Here is a 25,987-nt window from a genome sequence, read left to right as displayed (position 1 = left end):
TTTTTCTCACACATTTTCTTTGACAGGTACACATTTAAGATGTAATTTAAATTATTTTTTCTTTGAAAAATAATTGTGGAGGTGGTGACAAGGAAAAAAAGGGAAGGAGTCTATTCCTCGAGTTAATGACACGTGGACATTTCCTTCGGTGCCCAGTTAAAATGTCGTAACTTCTTGCCCCAGGCCACGCTGCTGCATAGTTGCCAAAATTTGCTTTCACACACGTGACTTGAGTAGTAGAGAATCTCTTTACTCTTGCATAGTGAAGAGATTTATTAGATGTGCTACCATTTCCATAGCTCTTTCTAGAAAGGAGTTTGATGAATATAGCTGAAGAACCATAATTGTGATAAGCTCAGTAGAACAGATGCAGTTAAACATCTTCCCTGCTTTTCCTTCTATTGCTAAGCACAGTACATTTAACCGCAGTATCATCCAAAGAGTAGACTTTCCCAGATCCTCCTCGTCCTCATATGTGTTTCACCCCTGCTCGCACCGTGCCTAGAACCTCACTGGTTCATTTCTCCAGAGAGTGAACCTCCCACCTTCTGTTGAATTGGGGAGGGGTAGGGCCCTTGTTATGTGGAGTAGGAGAGGGATCTTAAACCCATAATTATCTCTTACACAGACTTAAAAACCTTTTTGTCTTTAGTCCCACTTCTCACCCATCTTTTCAGGAGTACCTCAAATTCCTGAGCCTTTGTGGATAACCACCCCACCCCCGCCCTCACAGACATTAAAGTTTCCACATTTTCTAGCCTGCTAAGTGTTTATTACTTCTTGCCCATCTACTTGCACCTATCCAAAATGTTGTCAGCGTCTCTTTTCTTCTTTCTTATTCTTTTTGTTCTTGTGGGTTTATCCATTTTGTTTGTTTGTTTCTTGTCATTTTAATAGGATTTGGAGAGGAAGTTTAAAGATAAACACATGTTCAGACCACCATTTTCAGAAATCTGAATTTTTAAAAAGTACCCTAGGTGAGTGATAGCCTATTAAGAATTGTGTCACTCGGTGTAGCTGACAATGACAGTGTAGAACTAATGTATTTTTCTCTTTTTTCCCTTTCTAAATATAAGGGCTAGATCCTCATGAGTTTCCCCTTTTTATTCTTAGAACATTCCCTTCGTGCTGTGGCCTCTGGCACCCGAGCCTGTGTCCTTTTGTTCTTGTCTGTGATATAATAGAAAGGCAGAGAGTGAAATGAGTTTATCTAGTTAACACATTTTGAAAATTGTGTTTAGGATTTAGACAGTTTATTTTGGAATTTATAATAACACATTCAGAGGGATTTGATGTTAAGAGAAGCGTTCCATAGTTATACAGTGCTTATATACATCCATTAGCATATTTCTAATAACGTCTGTGACCACATTAGCTATTTAAAGGTAACCCAGAAATACTCAAGAACTTGTTCAGCTTGTGAACCGTGTGAGAACATCCAGTGTTTCATGGTAACATTTATTTGGTTATTTTTTTTTAATCCATGATTCACAGAACAAATCGTAAAAGATAACAGTTAAGCAGACTTGGGTGGTTAAGATATTACCTAGGACACCCATATGAATAAATAATTAGGACAAGTACTTGTCTCTTGAGAGGATGATTTTGATTGTAGTTCTTATTAGAGATACATGGACTCCAAGCTGTAAGATACCCTGGAGTTACTGTAGGTGACTGTCCTCCAGATTTTAGTAAAATAATTATAAGGTATCCTGAATTGATGTTTAGGACCTCAACCAAGCCAAAAGAAAAATTTCTACAAAAAAAAGTCTCTATTGGGTTCTCATGCCACAAAGTTCAAATGCAGCTAGCTTAGTAACTGAAAGTTTCTCATTAAGAAATGAATTACATAAAATTAGAGTCTAAAATAGAAGTTGTTTTAGAAATTTCAAGTAATGCAGTGAGGGAGTTATTTTTAATGTTAAAAGTATTGCTGGACCTAGAGTTGCTGCCAGGAAGAAAAGTAATTTCAGGCCACAAGCTTTAAAGACAGGCAGAAACCTCAGCATATCGAACAAACTTTCTGGAGTAGGCCCAGAAATACTGGTCTGTGAACAGTTGTCTTTGTGTTTGTGGGGTCTTAACTGTCAGAATAAATAACAGAGTTTAAAAGGCGGGTGAGATTTCCAATTGATTCGTGTTAGAGGAGGAATATTTATGGTTTCGGTCACTTCCCTATAAAGTATGGGAATTATTTCATAAAAGCAGCACTGCGTATGTTTTTCTGTATGTTTTTAGTGTGTTCTGAATTGCCCTTTTCCTTTCTGGGATATTAGTTGGGTTGAAATATAAAAGTTTGCGGCTAAAGTTTTATTCTGCTTTTGCCTGCCTTTAGCCAAGGACACACATGTTCCATGTATTCAGTTTTGCAGATTTGGATGTTTCTCTCTAAAGAGTTAGGCATATGTCCATTTGTTCAATCACTCATGTACCATATATGTCCAGTTAATATCTAGTAAGATTTTTTCCTCAAAAATTATCCTCAGCAAAGAAAGATTCACTTTATAACCAATCTTTATAAAGTTTCTCAGAATGTGGAGCACTCTCAATTATTTTTGAAAAATATGGTATTCATTGGAGAAGCTACATTAAACTTAATGTACATCAAGATGTTAGTTTCTTAACTGTTCTCATCGAAATCACCTGAAAAATTGCTTAGGAAAAAAAGAGACAAAATGAACAGATTTAACAGTTATTCATGAAGTGTGTTAGATGTTATTATGAATAAGCTTTTTAAATGTCACTTAAAGCAATATGTATGTGGTTATGTTATGGAGATCTTAGATAAACACTCAAAGGAAAAATGAATTAAACTAGCTGACTTATGGTAAGTGGGTGGTGGGTACTTTGGATGAAATTTCCAGTGGCAGCATCAAACACGGTTTCAAGAATGACTGTATCTCATTTGGTCTTGATACCCAGTAGTGTAAATCCTCCAGGTTTGTTTTTCTTCAGGATTGCCTTGGCTATTGTAGGTCCATCAAATATCTGTGTTAATTTTAGAATCAGCTTGTCAATCTCTACCAATAAATAAGTAAATAAATAAATAACACCTTCTGATATTTTGATTGTGATTGCGTTGGATCTGTAAATTAGTTTGGGGAGAATTGACAGTTTGATATTATCAAGTCTTCCAGTTCATGACTAGCTTCATTTATTTGTCTTAATAAATGTTTTTAAGCGTTTTAATAGTTTTCAGTGGTGAGCTTTTGCATATTTTTCTTTAGATATTGAATATATTCCTAGTTAATTGATCTTTGTATGTGTGTGTTATGTGTGTGTATCATTATAAGTAGTATTTTTAATTTTTAATTTTCTAGTTTTTTTGGTTGCTATATATGGGAATACTACATTGACTTGTATCCAGCAAACTTGCCAAATTGACTTATTAATTCTTACTGTAGACTCTTTTGGATTTTCTACATATACCATCAGTTATCACAAATGCAAATAATGTCAGTTTTTACTTTTTCCTTTCTGATCATTATTATACCTTTTATTTCGGTTCTTTCCTAATGAACTAGCAGGGACCTCCAGGACGATGTTGAATAGAAATAGTGACGATAGACAAAGGAGGTAGAAAAAATGCCTATGAAGAATTACCAGTCTCTGTAGCCTTTGTTTTGTACCTTTGGGTGACTTGATTGACTATTATAAAATCTTAGTGGAGTATGATTCGCAGCAGCTGTCTGGTTTGACTCTGGTTTGATTCGTAAGTCCCTTCACAGAATTCCCCAGTAAACACTGAGCCTTGCCTATTTGACTCTGTTAACAGACACCTCTTTATAAACTTAGCTGTCTACTTCCCAGTCCATAAGAAAACAGAAGCTGTAGATTGGAAAAAGGGCTAAGTGGTTGGGTGGTATGAGTCACAAGCATTAGGATTTGATGTCAGTGAAAACATGCCTATCCTCTCATGATAGATGCCCTGGGCCCCCACTGGCCACAAAACATTGGGCTGGCTAGACCACAGATCTAACTCTAGGAGTTTCTCTAGTTCAATCTGGGTCCCAGTTTGACTGAGTTGCATTTCGACATGTATTGTTTCTCTGATATGTTTGCCTTATGTAGGACAGTGAAATCAACCTAATATAGTGGAAACAGGCAGATATAATATCCTTAATTTTTGGTGTATCCTTTCCAGACGTCACAGTTAAAAATGCATCAAAATAAAATAGTCAAAGTTTACAGCACTATTCTCCTCCTTCATTAGCTTTAATTTTCCTGGGTCACCACACTCTTGGCTGTCAGCAAGAGTGTGCCGGCGGGAGGAGGGGTGTCCTGCCCGGCTGCTTATTGCCGGAGCCGGGGGCGGGGGAGGGGGCAGATGCTGAGAGGAGAGCCGCATTCTGACGGGCCTTCCTCACTTTACATCCCACTCATTTGCTAAGGTAGCTTTTTCCTTAGCCTTTCTTGGGTCCTTTTCTACGGAGGAATCATCTTCTGTCGGGCTGCATTCAGGGCTCTTTGTTGTGGCTTCCCGCCATTGACTTCTCAGACCCTCAGCGTGCTGTACGATGGTTATTTTAAGCATGACTCTTTTGTAACCAAAACAGGAAGCTGTTCCTGCAGGAGAAACAAGTGTTTTTGATCCTTTCAGCTCTTTTTTTTTTTTCCTACTAGTCATCGCCAGATCTGAAGCATATCCATTCTCTTGTCTAATGTCATGAATTTCTTATATTAATGGAAAATACTATATATAATGTTTTCAGGAAGTAACCTCTGAGCTTTGTGTAACTTTTTGCTAAATTCTTTTGTCTTTGACTTCTTGGAGCCGTCTTCTAACTGTTGCAGGATCTGTCCCTTTATCTTTTGGATTTTACATTATTCAGTGCTGTGTAACAAATTACCCCAAAACTTAGTAAATCAGTTAGCAAGCGTTTATCATCTCACTGTGTCTGTGGGTCAGGGATCCAGGAGCAGTTTAGCTGGGTAGTTGTGAGGTTCTGGTCAAGCTGTCAGCCAACTGGAGGTTCAGCTCAGGGCGGATCTGCCTCCAGGCTCACTGATGTCGCTGTTAGCTGAAAAGGGTTCCGAGACCCACCCAATTCCACCGTGTATGTGGAGGCTTCCCCACGCCAACAAGCAATTCTGGGATGCCAGCTGGGTGTCTAAGAATTCAGCTCAATTCTGACACTCACCTACCTAGAGACAGCATCCGATTCCACAGGCAAAGGGCTCAGTCTCACAAGACTGCCCTCCACTAGAGGCATGTCATACACCAGGGTCATTCCCTGTACTTCGGACTGACTGGCTCAAATTGGAGTTCCCCACAACCCCCTCCTTGGGCTTAATTTGCTAGAACGTGTCACCGAACTCAGGAGATCCCCCCCTTTACCCACTAGATTACCAATTTATTATAAAAGGATATTAAAGGATACGAATCAGCTACATAGGGTGAGGTCCGGAACAAAGGAGCCCACGTCCTCGTGGAGCCTGGGGCCTGGCACCCTGGCACAGGGAAGCTGTCCAAAAATGGACCAAAAAGCTGTCCTTTGGGGCTTTTATGGAGGCTTTGTTACTTAGTCATGATTGACTAGATCATTGGCCAGTGGCGACTGATTCAACCTCAGACCCTTCTCCCCTCCCCAGGTATCAGTGGGTGGGACAGAAAGTTTCAACCCTCTAATCTGGCAACCAGCACCCATCCTAGGTGCTCCCAGAAGTCACCTCATTCACATAACAAAAGACAGCTTTATCGCTGTCAACACTCAGGATATTCTAAAGGCTTTGGGAACTGTGAGCCTGGATGATGGGCAGATACAGATGAGAAACACTTCTTAAAATCACAGTATCGCATAGCAACCTGGGTTCCTTGCTGAATGTTGGCCAGATGTTGAGGTTCTCGCCACTTAGGCCTCTTCCTAGGCTCAGGACACGGCTGTTGGCTTCCCCAGAGAGTGTGCTGTGCAAAAGGGAGAAACAGAGAGCCCAAGACAGAAGCTGCAGGCTTTTATAATCCTCACTTCTGCCACATTCCGTTCGTCATACAGACCAACCCTGGTACAGTGAGAGGTGGCACTCCATGGGAGTAGGGTTCATTGGGGACCATCTTGAAGGCTGACTCTCACAGATTTTTTTTTTTTTTACTTATTTTAAAGAAGGTTATTATACATTTCGTTTCTATTAATACAACCCCCATTCCTGAAGATTGAAATAGTTTGTTTAGAGTTTTAAAGAAGACCTGTGGTTTGGGTTGTTAATAGAGGGTGGAAATTTCTGTGCTGCAGGAACAGTTAAGAATAGCTGTATAACTCTGTTGGGTGGGCCTTCAGGGGAGAAAAGCTTAATAAGACCCACAAGCAAATGAATGATTCGTTAGTAACAATGGAAGCAACCTTTACTTGTCAGCTTTTAATGTGGATTTTGTTGATATTGTTCTTGTTTGTTTTGTTTTGTTTTGTTTGGGGACATAAAAACTTTGTTAGCTGTTTTTAATAAAGTGAGGATAATTGAGTCGTTTCTTATTACTTGGTTCCAGTTACATATAAAAATCCTCAAACATTTTAACCTAAATCCCATATCTTCCCTTCTGGCTAGAGTTAGAACAAAAAAGAGAGAGTAATTTGTGTGTTTGCCTCTGAACCCAAAAACCACAGACCAGATGCTTGGGCTGTTTATTTTAGATTGTTATAATAATACTCAGAAGTCAGATTTTTAGTTTCTGAAGAAACGCCTACGTCTGATGTTGAGGTCTTTGAATACAGTGTTACGAGCCACAGTTTTAGTGTTATTATGGGGGCCAAATTTAAATTGGCCTACATTTTCCTAATCTTTTTTTTTTTTTTTTTTTTTATAGCTACTTTATTTATTTATTTATTTTGGCTGTGTTGGGTCTTCGGTTCGTGCGAGGGCTTTCTCTGGTTACGGCAAGCGGGGGCCACTCTTCATCGCGGTGCGGGGACTGCTCTTCATCGCGGTGCGCGGGCCTCTCACTATCGCGGCCCCTCCCGTTGCGGGGCACAGGCTCCAGACGCGCAGGCTCAGCAGTTGTGGCACACGGGCCCAGCCGCTCCGTGGCATGTGGGATCCTCCCAGACCAGGGCTCGAACCCGTGTCCCCTGCATTAGCAGGCAGATTCTCAACCACTGCGCCACCAGGGAAGCCCCCATTTTCCTAATCTTTAAGCAGCGACTTTGAGAATTTCTGCACATCCTTACAGAATTTACTGATTTAAAAGGCTGTAGCAGTTCAATAGTCATCACAATCTAAGATGCTTTATTATCAGAAGGATTTTTCTAAGCCAGCATTTAAGTTTGTGCTGTTGAGTATCCATCCATCAAACTTAAGCTGATTTCTTATTAAAGACCCAGGTTGCACAGATAGGGCTAAGAAGTTTTGATTCATTTTTGCATTTTCAGTATTTAAAGTCTTGCTTCATCTGTTCATGCTTAATCTTTCCTTTGATTGTATTAGTGACTCGGGGCAAATAAAATTTTCTAATAGTCAAAGGAACAACTAAGGTTAACTGTTAAGGAATATGGACTTCAGAGAGAGTTTTACTACCAGGGCACCTACCTGGCTTGCTGATTCTAAAGCTTTGGGGGTTTGTAGGGTTCTGTTACAGCTAATTGGATTTTGCAAACCAAGATCTAATTAAATTTAGCTTAAGACTTTCTATGCTAAATCCTTTGCATTTGTAGGGATATTAGGCAGCATGTTGTGTCCAAACATCTAAAATCAAGTGGTGTTCAAATTTGAGATGAAAGTGTTGTATTGGTATATACTGCCAGTATCATGAAGATATTCTGTTCTGACATTTATGCTGATTTACTGATTGTTCCCTCTTCAATACTGGCCTGGTTTAAGAGATTTGTTTGCCTGTGTAGACTGGAAGGAAGCTGTAATAAAGGAAAAATCCTACTTACGTATGATAGGAGACAAACGTTTGTTATTTAAACTCTATTTGGAAACAGGAAAATCAAATATTGTCTAAAAATTAAAAAGTCATTGTTCCATTTAATGAATCATATAGGAAGATACAGCGGCCTTTGGGTGTCACTGACATATATTATCAAAACCAGCCTTAAGTTACAAGATAATAAAACAATACTTTAAAAAAATACTACAAAAAAAATACTACAGATGGTGTCTGCATCTTAACTGCTAATCCAAGTAATTCTCCAAGACTATTTTCTGAATCTCTAACACAGGAAATGAGATTTATTAATGCAAAAAAAAAAACCCTGGGAGACGGTACAAGCTCTCTTGTCTGGTTTAAAGTTGGGGTCCTATGTCTTGGACCTTTGTATAATACTGATTTATTCAGTAAGTGAGTCAGCTAACAGTCACTGAATACTTATGATATGCCGGGTTCTAGATTGGATTCTGGGAAGGAGATGAAAGAGAACTTCTAACAAGTATGTAGTCCACTGTGGGAGGTAGATATATAAACAAATAATTTTTAGATGTGGGATAAATGCTGGTTTTTAAAGTGCTGTAGAGGCATTGACTTGATCATTGAAAGCTTCATTTTATTTATTATAAATATTGTAGCTTTTAAGAATTGCTTTTAGTAAATCGAGATAAAATGGTCATTTATTTACATCTCAGAATTGATTTGAATAGGTAAATAGATGGAAAAAAAATGTTTTCCAGATACCTTTTTTGATGTTCTTTATTTTTATGAATAGATAACTGTTACTAAAATTGAGAAATGGTTCACAATCCTAATGTCCATCTATATCTCAAACAGTTATTATGTAGAAATGTTTAGTAGGTAAACTGGAAAGAAAATGTATTTGGTAATGTTAAGGTTGTATTATCGTCCCCAAAATAATGAAGAAAATATTGGCAGAACGGACTTAAAATATTTTATTGCTAGCATGAAGGTTTTTTCTGGGCATTTGATCCACAGATTTCCCCATTACTAGTTCCTTTTAAAAAAAAAAAAAAGAAAGAAAAACAGATTGAAAATATGCAGGCACAAATGCTTTGGCAGCCAGGGTCAGTAACTTGAATCTCAGTTGCGTGTAGCACACTTCCTCTGGCTGGGAAGATGGTTTTTTGGAAAAGATTAACCTGAAACGGACAGACAAATTATATAGTTGAAGATATTCAGGTTTTTCTGATTTGTGTTTAGATATTTTGTTTTCCCCTTTCTGCCTTCCTAAGAGAAGGCTCTCAAATGCTTTCTTTCTTTTTTTTTTTTTTTTTTAATTAATTTATTTATTTATTTATTTTTGGCTGTGTTGGGTCTTCGTTTCTATGCGAGGGCTTTCTCTAGTTGCGGCAAGCGGGGGCCACTCTTCATCGTGGTGCGCGGGCCTCTCACTGTCGCGGCCTCTCTCGTTGCGGAGCACAGGCTCCAGACGCGCAGGCTCAGTAGTTGTGGCTCACGGGCCTAGTTGCTCCGCGGCATGTGGGATCTTCCTGGACCAGGGCTCGAACCCGTGTCCCCTGCATTGGCAGGCGGACTCTCAACCACTGCGCCACCAGGGAAGCCCTCAAATGCTTTTTATCTATGGTCAGTTTAGCTTTGAGGCACATCTATTATCTTGTAAGAAGTAACAAAGCCACTTATAATCTCAGCATCTCATCTAAATTTGTAAAGTAGACTTGGTTGTTTTTTTTTTTAAAGTAGTTTTATAACTGCAGCCATACAAATCTCTCTTCATGCCTAAATGGGGTCTGGATCCATGTTTACATACCCATGTATGCTAAGGAATTGAGATGTAAACAGTATTCCCATTCATTGGTTCATACACGACCTCTCTGCCAACTACCTGTTAATATACCTAGTAATACACGTCCTACGCCCTGCAAACGAATATAGTTCAACCAATCTGTAAGTTTCATTTTGCTGCTTCTTCAAGATGCAGGAGCCCGGTGTGATTGGATTCAACTTTCAAGAAGAAATTTTAATCATTCGGCAATAATTTTGTCACATATTTAATTTTCATTTATTAAACATCTTTATATTTACTTGACAAAGCCAGTATGAAAGACCTGATAATTTCTTGGCAAATCAAAGTAATGATTAAGTGTTCTGGTGATTTGTCATTTGTGCATAGATGTTATTAAGATTTAAGAATGCAATAGCCAGTCGTTATGCTGTATACCTAAAACTAATACAACATTGTAAATCAACTATACTCCAATAAAATGAAAAAAAAAAATGCAGTAACCAAATTCAACTTAATTCAGCAGACCATAATTCAGTACCTGTATTGTATAAGGCACTGTGATGAATTGGTATGGTAAGATTAGAGTTCATCTAGTCTGACATTTTACAAATAGGGAATCTAGGGTGCAGTTTCTTACCCAAGATTTTGCTCCATAAATGTTAGTCGAGTCCTGGGTTGTGGTTACTCCTTCAGTTTAAAAGGGATTCCAGTGGGAACTATGATTAGAAAGGTAATTTGACACTATATGGTGGTAGATCTTGGATGCACCTCTTAGAAGTTAAGAATTTGCTTAATTTGTAATGAGAAACTAGTAAAGATTTTAAGTCTGGAAATGATGTAATTAGAGTAGTGATTAAGAAAGATTCATTTACAAGTAGTGAATAAAAGGGATAGTAGGAAACTAGGTAGAGAAACCAAATTAGAAGGCTACGTGATAATCCAGGCAGGAAGGCTAATTGTCATTTATAAAGTTCCTACTATTTGCTAGACTCTGTCCTAAGCATTTTACATGTATTTATGCATTTAATCCTTTAATGACCCTGTAAGTTAAGTATTGTTTTTAGGCCCATTTTACAGATGAGAAAACTAAGGCACAGAAGATTCAATAACTTCCCCAAGGTTCACAGCTTGTAAATGTCAGTCAAGATTTTAATCTAGGCCGAACAGCTCCAAGTCTAACCTCAGTAGCTATACTATGCTTTCATTATTCCTATATATCCTATATCCATTATCCCTATAACAACTATTTGAAGTGTAGGTACCATTTCTCTCTTTTCAGATGAGGAAATGGAGCTTAAAGAGATTAGGGAAATGAACAGTCTGAAAATGAAATTAAGAAGGCAGTTCCATTTACAATGAACATCTAAAAGACTTAAATACTTAAGAATAAATCTCACCAAGGAGGTGAAAGACTTGTGTGTTGAAAACTACAAAACACTGCTGGAAACAAATTTTTAAAGATCTAAGTAAATGGAAGGATATCCTGTGTTCATGAATAGGAAGACTTAACATTGTTAAGATCTACAGATTCAATGCAGTCTCTTCCAAAACTTCAATATCCTTTTTCAGAGAAATGGAAAAGCCGATCCTCAAATTCATGTGGAATTGCAGTGGGCTCCAAATAGCCAAAACAATCTTAAAAAAGAAGAACAAAATGGAGGACTCACATGTCCCGAGTTTGAACTTTCTACAAAGCTACAGTAATTAGCTGGTATGATACTGGCATGAGGACAGACGTATAGACCAATGGGATAGAATAGAGGGCACAGAAATAAAGGGTCACATATATGGTCAGTTGATTTTTAATAAGGATGCCTAAACCAGTGGGGAAAGGAAAGTCTTTTCAACAAATGATTGCTGGGAAAACTGGATATTCACATGCAAAAGGATGAATTTGGACCTTTACCTTATTATATATATCAAAGTTAACTAAAAATTGATCAATGACCTAAACGTAAGAGCTAAAATTATGAAACTCCTGGCATAAAAGATTTGGGGAAAATCTTCATGACATTAGATTTGGCAATGGCTTCATGAATATGACACCAAAAGCACAGGTAACAAAAGAAAAAATAGATAAATTGTACTTCATCAAAATTAAAAACTTTAGTGCATCAAAAGACACAGTCAAGAAAGTAAGAAAAAACAACCTATAGAATAGGAGGAGATACTTGCAAATCAAATGTCTGATAAGAGGTTGATATCCAGAATGTATAAAGAACTCCTATAACTCAACCAACAAAAAACAACCCAGTTCAAAACTAAAGGACTTGAATGGACACTTGTTCCAAAGAAGATGGACAAATGGCCCATAAGCACATGGAAGGATGTTTACCATTGTTAGTCATTAGATAAATGCAAATGAAAACTGCAATGAGATACTACTTCACACCTAGTATGATGGCTGTAATAAAATAAAGTGGAAAATAAAAAGCCTCGCATTGGTGAAGATGTGGAGAAATTGAAACCCTCGTGCATTGCTGGTGGGTGTGTAAAATGGTGCAGCTGCTGTGGAAAATAGTCCATCAGTTCTTCAAAAACTTAAATGTAGAACTACCATGTAACCAAGCAATTCTACTTCTAGGTATGTATCCAAAAGAGTTCAAAGCAGGACCTCAAACAATAGCAGTGTTCATGGCAGCATTATTCACAGTAGCCAAAAGATGGAAACAACCAAAGTGTCCATCAGAAGATGAATGGATAAACAAACTGTGGTGTCTGCATACAGTGGAATATTATTCAGCCATAAAAAGGAATAAAATTTTGATATATATATCACAACATGGCTGGACTTAGAAAACATTATGCTTAAGTGAAATAAGCCAGACACTGAAGGACAAATATTATATAATTCCACTTAATATGAGGTAGCTAGAATAGGCAAATTCATTGAGACATAAAAGTAAAATAGAGGTCATCAGGGGCTGTGGGGGTGAGAGAATGGGAAGTTATTATTTAATGGGTTCAGAGTTTATACTGAGATGATTAAAAAAAGTTTCGGGTATAGATAGCGGTGAAGGTTACAACAACATTGTGAATGTATTTAATGCCACCGAATTGTTCAAATGGCTAAAATGATCAATATTATATCTATTTTACCATAATAAAAAGTTACCAAAAAAAAAAAAAGGTTAAGGAAATTTCCCCAAATCATACAAGCTTGTAAGAAATGGACCACAAACCCAGGCTATCTGACTCCAAGGCCTCTTGGAAATAAGGAGCATCAGTTGTACCTCACCTGGATATTTCTGAGGATCTACCCAAAATCAGGAATACTGAAAACGGGAAGTTTCATGCTTTTGTATCTAAAGCAATTTGGTATATCTGTCTGAGGCCCTAAAGCTTTTTAATCGAAACATTTCAGCTACTCTTAATGGTTAAGAGTTGGCTACTGGGAGAATTTGTCACTTTTTAGAAACAGTTGTTTTTGTTCAGTATTAAAGGATAATTTTTAATGGCAAAATCATCACTACTATACAGGTATAAAATGAACATGTGTTAAAGATTTTAATGAACTCATTAATTAATTAGAGAACCAGTAAGATCTGGTTCCATGGAGAATTCAGAAAGCAGACATCTATATAGGCAATCAGGAATGCTGAAATTAATTTGCAAAACCAGCTTCTTGGGAAAGGGAGAGGACAAAATTCATTGTCATTTCTATGGACAAGAATCACTCGTATTACTATTAGTTTCCTACAACTTACAGGAAAATAGCTGAAAGGCACTGAGACACAGACAGCCTGGGAGGGCACACTGGACAGCATACCCAGTAATCTATGTTTTGCTCATTTCCAAGTCTTTCACAGTTTTTTCTGACAACAGTCATAGAAGGGAATCCGTGTATATAATGCCAGATGTGTTGATTATTTTCAGTCAGGAAAAAAATAATCTAATCTCTAAATTTACCACCCGGCTGCCTTGTCAAGGAACTCCTGAGCTACAGGCAGCTTTTCTAGACTGGACTTCAGGTGGGACAAAACGTTCCCTTAGCTGGGTGTCCACAACCCTGAGACTGTCTGTGATTTGCTGTGGACGTCAGGCGATTTGCTTCACCTTCCTGGGTCTCAAGTTTCCTTGAGTATAAAATGAAAGATTGGACCAGATTTCTTACTTTCTGACTAGCTCTTATATTTTTATGTATCATGGTTCCATCCTATTCTTGAATTTCTGATGCTTCCTGAATTCTGCTAAGCTTCAGAATGAGATCTGAGATGTTCTCAGGGACATTGTATTAGTATGACAGGAACAGGTAGTATTGATATTTGTTCCTTTGGAGAATTAACCCCCTGTTTCTGGGCCCTGTTATTCGATTGCTGGCTGCAGTTAACAGTATTGTACACCCTATCTTCTCCTCCAAACCTACCCCGAAGGAGTTAAAAAAGAAACGGTTATTTGGGAAGATGCACACGTCTTTAATAATCTAGAAGAAGGGGTTCCTTTTATGGCGGTACCACGAAATGTAGCTTTTGAACTCATGAGAGTGGTCTAGAGAGTGTAGCATATGCTTCAAGTTAAGCAGAATATAGAGAATAGTAAGTGATACCTAAAAAGTTCTGTCCTGAGTAAAGATGATTATAGATAACCTGGGGCTGTTTGTGGTTGGGGAGATTTTTGTTTCTGCCACATTCTGCGGAATAGTTGTTTGGTGTCAGTACCCTGTTCCTGGCCTCTGCTACTTTCCCTTGGTTGGATCACCTGCCCAAAGACACCATTTGCTGCAAGATTTGTTCAAAAGGTAAGAAACTTTTGTTTAAACAAGAAAGCTACTGGAGTTTCCTGAAGTATTACACCCCTCTGTCCTTCCTCCTGTCCTCCCTTCTTAGGATCTTTCTTTCTCCCCGCTTCCCACAGTGACTCTTTGGCTCTTGGGCCTGCTTTCATGTAAATCATGTTCCTCTGACAGAGGAAAAGTGGCTGGAAAAGATCACGTGATCATGTCCTCGTGACAGCTGCTTTGGGAAAGCCAGACCCTTCCCCTGAGGAGTTTGTAGCTATAGAATATCCTTCTGTCATAGCTGTGGCGACATCAGCTGTGGAGCCTGATTTGGCCCTTGGGGAGTACCCCCGAGTTTCACCCCTGCTTTGCCAAGGTCCACATTTGTCCTGCTGGCAGAGCGAGTGCCTTGCAGGTTCTGCCTCTGGTGCTATTTGCTTATCTGCTACCTACATGCCGTTAAGCTCCTTGGCTATGCCCTGACCACCCTGGCTGTGTCCTGAATTAGACTCAGAACAGGCTGATAATACCGTTGAGAAACATGGGGCAGAGTCTTGAGCCTTGGTATCTTTTTCTTTTTCTTAAATGTATTTAATTTATGTGATTCCCAGCAGTCGTGTGTTTGTAGTCAAAGCCCTGTCTATGGAGCCCTGGGTGGGATTGGGCTGCAGAGAACATTTTGTTTTCTTCTAGTGAAAGGGGCTATGGAGTAAGACATGTGAGTCTTAGAAGTCTGTATTAAATACTGCTCTAACTATATAATTCATTTCCTCATTTATGCATAGTAAGGCTTTCAGCATTATCAAATTCTCCCAGCAACTCTGAGGGTTACTGTAATTATTATGATTTTACGGATTGGAAAACCAGATACAAAGAGGTAAAGTAACTTTTGTCAAGGCCAATCAGGAAGCCAGAGCCAGGATTGGAGACTATTATTTATTGACTGTCTCATCATGTAATCTTAACCTCATAACTTAGGGAATAGCTTATGTTAAAATTTTGGACTATATCATTTCATTCATTCTCATATACATTTATATCATGTTATATTAGTAAAAATCATGGCACATGAAATTTTATACTCCCCCCCTTTCCTCCGTTTGATGTTGTTGCAAAAGGATTTTCTTGCATCACTTGAAAAACACTTAGGAAACAGTTTTAGTGACTGTATAGTATTTTATTAGATGCGTGGCTATGCCACAGTTTACATAACCATGTTCCTAATGTCGCGTATTTATAATGGATCTAATTTTTGCTGTTACAGATAGTGCTGCAGTGAGTATATTTGTGGTCTAAACATTTGTCTAAACTTTTGGTTATGCCCTTAAGGATAGGTTCCTTCAAAATACTGGATTGGCCAAAAAGTTCATTTGGTGTTTTCTGTAAGATGCTTTTAGTAGCGCTGAGTTGTCTTTAACTTCATTCAAAACAATTTTGTTAGATTGTATAGTGACAGCTGTCATATCAGCATGCATTTTTTAAAAAAGCTTATCAAAACTGGTGAATTTTTGTGTAGCCATTTTAATATTGAAAATGGAAGAAGAAAAGCAACATTTTTGGCACATTATGCTTTATTATTTCAAGAAAGGTAAAAACGCAACTGAAATGCAAAAAAAAAGATTTGTGCAGTGTATGGAGAAGGTGCTGTGACTGATCAAACTTGTCAAAAGTGGTTTGTGAAGTTTCGTGCTGGAGATTTCTCGCTGGACGATGCTCCATGGTCAGGTAGACCAGTTGAAGTTGATAGCGATCAAATCGAGACATTAATTTGAGAACAATCAATGTTATACCACGTGAGAGGTAGCCGACATACTCAAAATATCCAAATCAAGCGTTGAAAATCATTTGCACCAGCTTGGTTATGTTAATTGCTTTGATGTTTGGGTTCCACATAAGTTAAGCGAAAAAAACCTTCTCGACCGTATTTCCTCATGCGATTCTCTACTTAAACGTAATGAAAAGTTCCATTTTTAAAACAAATTGTGATGGGTAATGAAAAGTGGATACTGTACAATAATGTGGAACGGAAGAGACCGTGGGGCAAGTGAAATGAGCCACCACCAACCACACCAAGACCGGTCTTCAAAGAAGGTGATGCTGTGTATATGGTGGGATTGGAAGGGAGTCCTCTATTATGAGCTCCTTCCAGAAAACCAAAAGATTAATTCCAACAAGTACTGCTCCCAGTTAGACCAACTGAAAGCAGCACTTGAAGAAAAGTGTCTGGAATTAGTCAACAGAAAATGCATAATCTTCCATCAGGATAACACAAGACCACATGTTTCTTTCACGACCAGGCAAAAACTGTTACAGCTTGGCTGGGAAGTTCTGATTCATCGGCCATATTCACCAGACATTGACCTTCGGATTTCCATTTATTTCAGTCTTTACAAAATCCTCTTAATGGAAAAAACTTCAATTCCCTGGAAGACTGTAAAAGGCACCTGGAACAGTTCTTTGCTCAAAAAGATAAAATGTTTTGGGAAGATGGAATTATGATGTTGCCTGAAAAATGGCGGAAGGTAGTGGAACAAAACGGTGAATACGTCGTTTAATAAAGTTCTTGGTGAAAATGAAAAATGTGTCTTTTATTTTTACTTAAAAGCCGAAGGAACTTTTTGGCCAACCCAATAGAATCACTGGGTGTGAGATAATGAATATTTAGGAGACTTTCAATATATTGACAAATGGCTTTCCAGAAAGATTGAATCCATTTATATTTTCATAAGCAATAGTATTTGAGAAGATCTCTCCACTCTCTTTTCCATTGATCTTTGTCATTTCTTAAACTTCTTTACTGGTTACTTTAATTTTGTAACCAGAAAATGTATCTTGTTTTTATAATTTAAACTTCTTTGCTTCTTGGTGAAATAATCATTTTTTCATGTGACTATTCCCCATTTGTTAAGAACCACTGTTTTAGCCCAAGATAAGGGCATAGAAGAAGAAAGTTAACTGTGCAGTTCCAACAGGAAGGATTTGTGGGACAGGGTCCATGTCTTATAGGGAGGTTGAACTTTGTTTTATTGTTGTTGTTTGCCTTGCCTTAAAAAGTCCACCTGGCGTGAATGTTATGATCTGGGGCAAGGCCCGTAATGAGGCCCAGGGACTCTGCCACTATCTTCTCTTGGTGCCGATCCCTTCTGACTAGGGAGACCGTGGCACTAGAGCTGAGTACTTAAAGCTTGTGCGAGGACTCAGGGTTCAGCTCTAACCTGGGCCTCATTCCTTGAATGGCATGTTGGCGAGATGATGTTTAATGAGGAATCAGAGCGTGTATTCTCTGAAAACCCAGCATTCTCTTACTCTCACTTTGCGTTACCCAGGGTGCAGTGGATGGTTCTTAAAATCCAGTGCCAGCCCGTCTTTCCTGATTAGCTGGCACCATTTTCTTGACATGAGCTTTAGTTCTCTAGGCTTGTGCTCCATGATGGAACATTTTGAAGCACAGGTTAGTTCTAAGTTTATTGCATTTTTCATCACCCAGCTGCTGTGCCTAGAGCCTGGAGTAAATGGCCATCTTTTGCATTGTAAGGTCTAGATGCATTAGAAGTAGCTCTCCACACCCCCAGCCCCCTCAGTACTCAAAGCACTGAATTCACTCCTCCACTTGGAAAGGGATGGGATATCCCAAAGCAGTGGTTACATAATTGTGGATTGGCTTTCACCCATCCAGCTTTACTTCCTCCTGTGATAGTGAATTCCAGGCTGGCAACAGTAATTAGATCTCAGAAAAGCTCGTCACAAAACACAACAGGCTAAAGAAAGTCACAGCCTCTTCTATGCATCGGCTAGAGTTTCAGAGCCCTTCATTTTTAGTGTACGGTAACCTTAGACAGTAGTGCTTTTTTTTTTCTGTGCATTAACTTTAATTAAGCAATGACACCTACTTTCTGTTCCGCTCTGAGATCTACGTGTAGCTAAACTGATGGTTTAAGTGCCTCCCCACCCTTGGTCACTGACGTTGCTGCAAATAGAGCAGCAGACAGAAGATCTACACGCGACTGAGTAACCCAGGAATTGCTCAGTTTAGTGAAACAGATAAGTAAGTGCTGTAAGAAGTTGGAAAGATCAGGGAAGACTTCCTAGAATCTGGTTGAGCCAAACTTTGAAAGATCAAGTGACATTACAGAGGTATGACTATGAGATTATGTATAACTCAAGACCCACACTTAGGTTACAGTGTGTGTATTACACTTTGCAGTCTACAAAGGGTTTTCTCTTTAATTCTCACAAGAATCCTGCAGAGATAGGTAGTGAGAGGTTTAATGTTTTGCATACAGTCAAATAGCCAGCAAGTGGCAAAAAGTCTGAACTGTTGTCTGTTTTCACTTGTAATTCAGTCTTGAAGAGGAGCCCCCTAAGGGCCAGCAAGAGAGTAGACCAAGAGCGCCCTTCCCCTGAAGGTCACCGCAAGGCCGTGAGACACGGGGATCATTTGGGGACACCCCAGGATGTGTCCAATTATCATTGGAATCTAAAATTAAGGTCTAATATGATTAAACATATTCAGTAATCACTTTGGAAAAGAAAGGAGTTAGTGAAAAGCAATTCCTTTAACTTCATGATATCAGAATAGAAGAATCATAGCAAAGCTAGAATAAATATATATGGATATACAATGTTTAGGTGACTTTATAATTATTATGTGTTGTATATTAATATATACAGTAATCATTTCCAGAAGGAAGGGTATATGTAAAGAAAGTAATAAAAGAAAAAATTTTTTTTTTTTTTTTTTATTTTTTAAGAAAAATATTTTAAAGCACTTTGTGAGGTAGTACAAGAACTAGAAGAATTATGGTAAAACAAAAAGAAAAGAAAAGCAGGGAATGAAAATGAATAGAGCCAGATATTTCCTACATTTTTAAACCTCTACTCATTTTAGGTTTCTGGCTAGAGACTTAAGTAACATTTTTCTTTACTCAGATTGGAATTACAAAGACCAGTAGAAAAGGTGGTCATAGGGCAATTGGCTCCTGTGCCCTGGTTGTCTAATCTCAACCAGAATGAGTCAGTCCTTCGACAAGATGTCAGCAACCAGGGCTCTTAGGCAGGTAAAGGAAATAGTCCATTTTTATAGGGATTTCAAGCCAGGCTTCATATTATCTTACCCTGGCGATGACAATTATATTCGTTTTTATTGGAAAATAATAACCTTGGAGTTGAGCTATATGTTTACACAAGAGGCATTGCTTCTAGGGGTTCTGTCATTTCCAAGTTCACATTGCCTGTCAGGAAATGGGACACCTGATGCAACTCCTCTGAGGACGGAATTGAACAGTTTGAGTTGTGTTGATTTCACAGAGAATTGTACAAGGTAATCTATTGCATCTGACACTTGAGTATCTGGCCTCTAAAGGCCATCAGTTGAACAGTGCCAGGCATTGCTCTTGGCTTAATATAATGGTTGAAAAGAAGACAGGCAAGGTTGCTGCCCTCCTGGGGCTTACACTTTAATGGGGGAAGATGGAGGACAAACAAGTGAAAGTAAATGAACAGGGCAATGCATTGTGTCACCCCCGGGGGCTCTTGAAAGACTGATTCTTCTGTTGCGTACCACAGGTACACAAGGTGAATTTTTGTGCCTTAATAAATGTATAAAGGTGACTGAACGGTTGGAAGTCCACTGAGCTTCTGTTTGATATTTACTGCTAATGAATTTTCATACCTGCAAATCTCTGAGAATTCTTAAATAAAATTTTCTCTCAGGTTACAGAGAACACATCTTAGAAGATACAAAACCGGAATCTACCAGTGACACTACCGACTTGGCCCTACCACCTGAAATGCCAATTTTGATCGACTTCCATGCTCTGAAAGACATCCTCGGGCCCCCGATGTATGAAATGGAGGTGATCATTCTCATTCCTTTGTTGATACCCACCAGTTTACTCTGCTGGTTGCCTAATAGATTGGGGGAGAAGTAGATTTGGGTATCTGGGGAGGCTGAATTTTGTCTTAAGATTGGAAACTTGTGTTCTCTATGGTATTAAATTTTGGTGCTTAATGTGATAATACGGCTTTTGCAGAGCGCCAGAGACCCTGGCCACATCCTCTTTTGGAAACCCAGTCTGATCTTATTCTTTGCAACCAGTTCTATTTTAAGAACAGTGTCTCTGACTTTCTCTGACTTTCCTCCTTAGAAATTCTATATTCCTGTTGTATGTGCTTTAATTAAGTACTCTTTTGTGCTATCAAAGACTTGGAGGGAGGATGGAGGGAAACAACCCAGTACAGAAAACCTGAAGACATGAGCCTGGCTTTAGCTTCAGGCTGCTCTAGTGCAGACCAGATGGCATCTTTCAGGATCTGTTCTTTCATTGTTATAACTAGTTCCTTGTGGGTTAAACCGACATGCAAGTCCTTCCCTATTTCCATCTCTCTCCCCTAACTATCCCTCATAGCGGAACGCGGAGCCATAAGGGCCTTGGGAGCAGGACTGAGTCGAGGGAGCGGGATAGAAATAGGTGTTGGAAGCTGTGACTGCTGAGGTATTGTGATATACTTTATAGGATGCTTATATGAGCTTTCCTGGGGCATTTACTAGAAAGAATATGTATTTTACTACTGAACTTATTAGCATCTTTCTTCAGAAGCTTTACCATCACCTTGTCTGTGTAAAGGAAAAAAGGTTTGCAGAAGATATATCTGGTGAATTATGCAGAAGATAATCTCTCCATCCAGCATTTGAAATCACTAGCAGTAAACATGATTTTCCTTAAGTCTTAAAACTGAGAAGAGGAGAAGTAGCCCCCAAACCCATCTTGTTTATTTACTTTAACTCTGAGCTAGTCATTTAGTTCTGCAAAGCTCTCAGCTACAAGAATAGCGCACGTTTACTGTTGGCAGTAAACCTGGTCCTGAACGATAGAATCAGAAACATTATTTTGGTTATTTGAATTCTTAAGATACTGTGGATGGATTTAAATTTTGAAGTGTTGAAAGAAGTGGAGCAAAACTTGTTTTGGTTGAGAACGTGGGCCAAAGCTGCTTTCCTGCTCCGAGTGAACCCAGTGATTGTGTGAGTGACAGTGGAAACAGGTTCTGCTCCTGCATGTCCGGCGGGCTTTTTTCTCTTGGCTTTCCAGAACAGTACATGCCAGCCATTCTTTGGGAATTTACACCAGAGCAGTTGATAAAAACAAAAGATGGATGCGTGTTTCTGTTGCGTAGACCCTTCTCTCCCAGCCATGACTGCTCCTGTTAGGTTTGGAAGCATTGCTGACATTCTTGGAGCTTTGGCAGAGAAGGAGCCAAAGGACAGAAAAGAGAAATTTTATAAACACTGCTTAATAGCTCTGTTTGATATCACTGCAAAAACTATTTTATTTTCCTTGTAGCATCTGAGCTATTACATACGAACACTTTCACCAGCATGAATCCAGTAGCCATTTTCCGTTCTATAAATAGCATCTTAGAATAGAAGGTCTGGTATCTGGGAGTTTGGAACATTTTGTTCATATTTTCCACAGTTGAGAGAATTTACTCTGGCGCCAGGGGTTTCTTTGTCTACCTTTAGTGGTCTGATGACCATCAGCCCCAAATTATATAACCACTTTCTGCCTCAGCTTTTGCATCCATGAAATTAAGATTTATGGAACTTTTCTTTACTGTCCACAAGGTCCATCAGTGTGCTAGGGGTCATCCATTTTACACACAGGGAAAGAGCTTAAGGAAATTAAATGAATCATGCAAATTCACATAAGGTGCAATTAGCGAGGCCAATCTTTAAACTCAGATCAGCCAACTCAAGTCCAGTATTCTTTCCACTCTCCTACAATACCCTGCAGCCAAGCTAGTTCCTGCCCTTTCCTGCTAAAAGAGAATTGCTTGAAGTACAGCAGTTTAACAAAAAGGCATACCTGCTCTACCTCAGATTTTCATTTCTATTCTTACCAACTATAGTACTCTGTTTTGGAATGGGAGATATAAATTATAGAGTTGTTAGAAAATAGAGGATTTTTTAAGTCCTGGGAACGTTGAGATCACCAAAGGAAAAGGATACGGAGGAAAGAGCAGGGAGCCTAGGAGCAGGCCCTGGACAGTTAGGGTCACGTAGGGGAAGAGGAGCCCTCAAGACAGACAGAGAGAAACTAAGAAGGAACAGGCGGTCAGGTAAGAGCAAAACAAGGGTGTTGTGCCGCCATGACAACAAAGGCAGAGACTGTCTCAGGAAGGGGGAACATGCACATGTGTTTGCTGGCTGTGTACTGGATTTGACAGCATGGAGGTTGTAGGTGACCTTGACAGAGTGGGTTCACAGGGCGTGATGGGAGTGTGTTGCAGAGGGAATGGAAGGTGGGGAAGTAGAAGTCGTTTGTAGGCAGCTCTTTCAGAAGTTTGGCTGTGAACGACTGCAGAGAAGTGAGGTGGCTAGAAGGGAGGATGGAGGTCAAAGGGAGCGTGGTAACAAATGGCAGCCTGTTTGCTGGTCAGAATAGTCCAGCAGAGAGAGTCAGACTGAGGTTGCTGGAAAGAGAGGTGGTACCACAGGGGCAGAGTCTTTCGGGCAGTGCGAGGTGGTGGGGTCCCCAGTGTGAAGGAGGCGGTGGTCTGTGATGAGGATCCCCTGTGGCGGGGTATGATGGAGAAGGGGGGCTGAGAGTATTGAGTAATCACAAGGAAAAGATGATAACGCTGGAACAAAGGAGTGTTCGTGCACAAGGAGAGCAGTAAAGCTGGGACAGAGCTGGTGTATAATGTGAAGGAGGTAGAGTTGATGGTCTTGAGTACAAGTGAGCTAGAAGGATGAAAAAGTGGTGGTCGGGGAAGGGGCTGGTTAAATTCAGATTTCGGAGGTCGTATGGCTTCTGTTGGCAATAAGGGCCGGGAGAAGGGTGGCTGGGTGAGGGTAAGGAGCGTGCTTTTGGAGTTAAGGGGTGTTTAGAGACAGAGAGGCCGGGTTGCGCGAGTCTCAGGTACTCACTGAAGAAACCCAGGGTGATGGCGGGACTCAGGGTGGTCAGGAAGGAGAAGAGTGGGTTTGCATATAGAAGGCAGTGAGCAGAGAATGAAGATGGGAAGCCAGCTGCCGTAAGCAGGGCTTAGTAGGAGGAGAAAGAGGCCTGTCACTCACCATGATGAACCCCGCCTCCTTGACTGTGCTGGCGTCATCCGATGCAGGGGGGGAGTTTTATGTAGGTTTTAGAATCTGCTGAGTTAATGTATATAAGGCACCCACCATAGTGCCCGGTACATGCTAAAAAAACAAATACTGGTTCCTGCAACCACCATACACCCTAAAAACAAATAGACTTATATGCCCAGTCACAAAAGTAAAAGTCCCTATTATTTTTATTATAACCCTAATTTTATATTTGCTTTAATAACCTATACCACCCCTTACTGTGCTTTATTTTCATTGAAGATGAGTCTGCAAAAATACATTAGTACCAAAAATGTTACTGACCTAGCAAACTAACAGTGAGGAGGAAAGATAAGGCACACTTTTACCCATGTTACATCCGTTCAGAATTCTCTCAGCAGGTTGAAAAATGAGTTCCTAAAACTTTGTCTAGATTTCAAATTTAGGAACAGTATCCTAAGTCACCTTTTCAAATACAGTAAAGTTTCCTAAAGAAGCAAGATCAGTTAAACACCCACTTTTAAAGAATAACAGATCGCCCTGCATTATGAGAGAGAGAGTGGGAGAGGGTGGGGCAGGTGCCGGCGTCTGGGGCAGCCGAGACTTCATTCTCCCTGACTGCTTCTCAGAACACCTCAGAGGCAGGCCCGGGTCCCTGCGTGGAGGGTTTAGGAAGGACGCAGCTATTGAGTCTTATTTGATCTGGTCAGTTATGAGATTGCCATTAATAATGGTAAACGTGGTTGCAGTTACTTTTATTGATTACATGAACCTCTTTGGGGGGAGATGAGAATCTGATAATTTTCATTTTCATCCTAGTGAAGCCAGGAGAAGCCTCCGCATTATGAGATACATATATACACACACACATATATATTATCTGCATATTAGATATATATACATAATTAGATACATTGTATAAATATAATACAATCCTGCAGTTGACACCCTCCCGCAAAAAAAACGCCAACATATAGAGTTCCTATATATCTCTGGGGGTAACAATCAATCTCATAGACTGCAAATGTGGTGACACAATCAGAAGAACACATAAACTGTAGTCTTTCCAGGATAAATTTGATTTTCAGCCTCAGAAAACCAGTCATCCAAGCCACGAGCGTCTATGTTTTGTCCAGTCTGCTAATCCTGAGAATGTGTCGTCTGAGTATTCCTGACTCCATTCATAGTTTGTATGAAAGCCTCAGTGGTGGACAAAAAGTCCTTATGCAAAGGTCACTGCCCTTAGAAAAAATAGTAATAAAGGGAAGAAGAGACAAGACATGCAGATTTCAAAAAAAACATCCTGAGTAGAATGCATCCCACAGGTGAATTCCAGGAGATTCCATCAGGGTGCTTGCCTTGCAGACAGACAAAAGCAGGTGCTAGAAATGAGCAAAGTGTATAAACACTAACGAAATGCCCGAAGAGTCATGGTAGTAAATCCCTTCTTCCTCCCTCTCCGTTCAGACCTGCTGTGCCCCATGCCCCTGTTAGGACAGCACCGATGCTGCACTCAGCCTGGCCCACCACCAGCCAGTGGTACCAAGGAAAGGCCTTACTGGAAGGGCCGGCAAGCAGCTGGCTCTCAGCAGCGCCGGTGTCGCGCCAGACCGGGGCTGTGTCGCGCAGCTTCCAGAGGTGACGGTGGCCGACCCCGGCACCCCTCCAAAGCAAACAAGTTCACAACTGGAAAAATCAAATATTCCTAGAGACTTTAAAGAAGTTGGCAGATGGAGAGCCGCCGTGGTGACAACCCTGGCGGGAGCATAAAAAATGCTATGCGAGCTATAGAGAAAACAAACCAACGTGTGGTGTAAGCGTTACTGAGGCACGAACCTGCACACATACCGCAGCCATCTGACAGCTCAGGTTTTGCGAGGCACTGTGCCTGTCCCTGGCGAGAAGGCCCACAATATTATTCCTGTCTCGAGTCCTTGGCACCTGCTGGCCTCTCTGCTGTGAAAAGGCTTCCTGGCCCTTTTCTGCCCAGCAGACTTTAAGACCGCTCAGTCTCTCCTGTGACACCTGTCCCAACTCCCCAGACACAGACCCTTGCCTCTGCAGGGCTCTCTGTAGATACAGGCACTGGCTAGATGGTCTTGTTGCACTCCCTGTGCTGGGGGGTAAGCGGCCCCTTATCTGATGTGGTTAGGTAGGTAGTCTGTCACCGCTCAGAGGTTTTCACTTGATATCCCTATGATCCGTGATGGGGCCAGGCTCCCGTTGCCAGTAAAGCACCCATTGGATGAAGGTAAAACTCTTAGTCCCTCTGATGGCTGCAGCAGTAAATAACAAGGTATTAAAACTGTAAGTGTTGGTCTAGGTTTGGAAGGGTCACAAAGAGTTGTACGTATTTACTATTTCAGTCAAATATCACTAAATATCACTATTTTAAGTTAATCGAGAGGAAAGAACAGTGTGAAATTGGCAATGATTAGATGCTCAAATGCTCCTTGAACACTGCTATCATTGAAGTGTTCAGAGTGCAATCATACTTTATAAGACATATCCTATTATTAATTAGGTTTTTCATTAACTATTTTAAACACTTCCTCA

General features: G+C 39.9%; 1 protein-coding gene across 1 annotated transcript in view; it reads left to right on the top strand.

Moving 5' to 3' along the window:
* Positions 1 to 25,987, top strand: part of LONP2 (lon peptidase 2, peroxisomal) — a 98,943-nt gene that overhangs the window by 65,565 nt on the left and 7,391 nt on the right. Inside the window, exon 12 of the mRNA XM_007167632.2 lies at positions 20,056 to 20,198. Within this exon, the coding sequence (XP_007167694.2) occupies positions 20,056 to 20,198 (143 nt within the window). The remainder of the gene's footprint in view (positions 1 to 20,055; positions 20,199 to 25,987) is intronic.

This window comes from Balaenoptera acutorostrata, chromosome 19, assembly GCF_949987535.1.
Source record: "Balaenoptera acutorostrata chromosome 19, mBalAcu1.1, whole genome shotgun sequence".
Taxonomy (NCBI): Eukaryota; Metazoa; Chordata; class Mammalia; order Artiodactyla; family Balaenopteridae; genus Balaenoptera; species Balaenoptera acutorostrata.
Note: the sequence above shows the minus strand (reverse complement) of the source record. Positions and strands in the feature narration are given on the sequence as shown.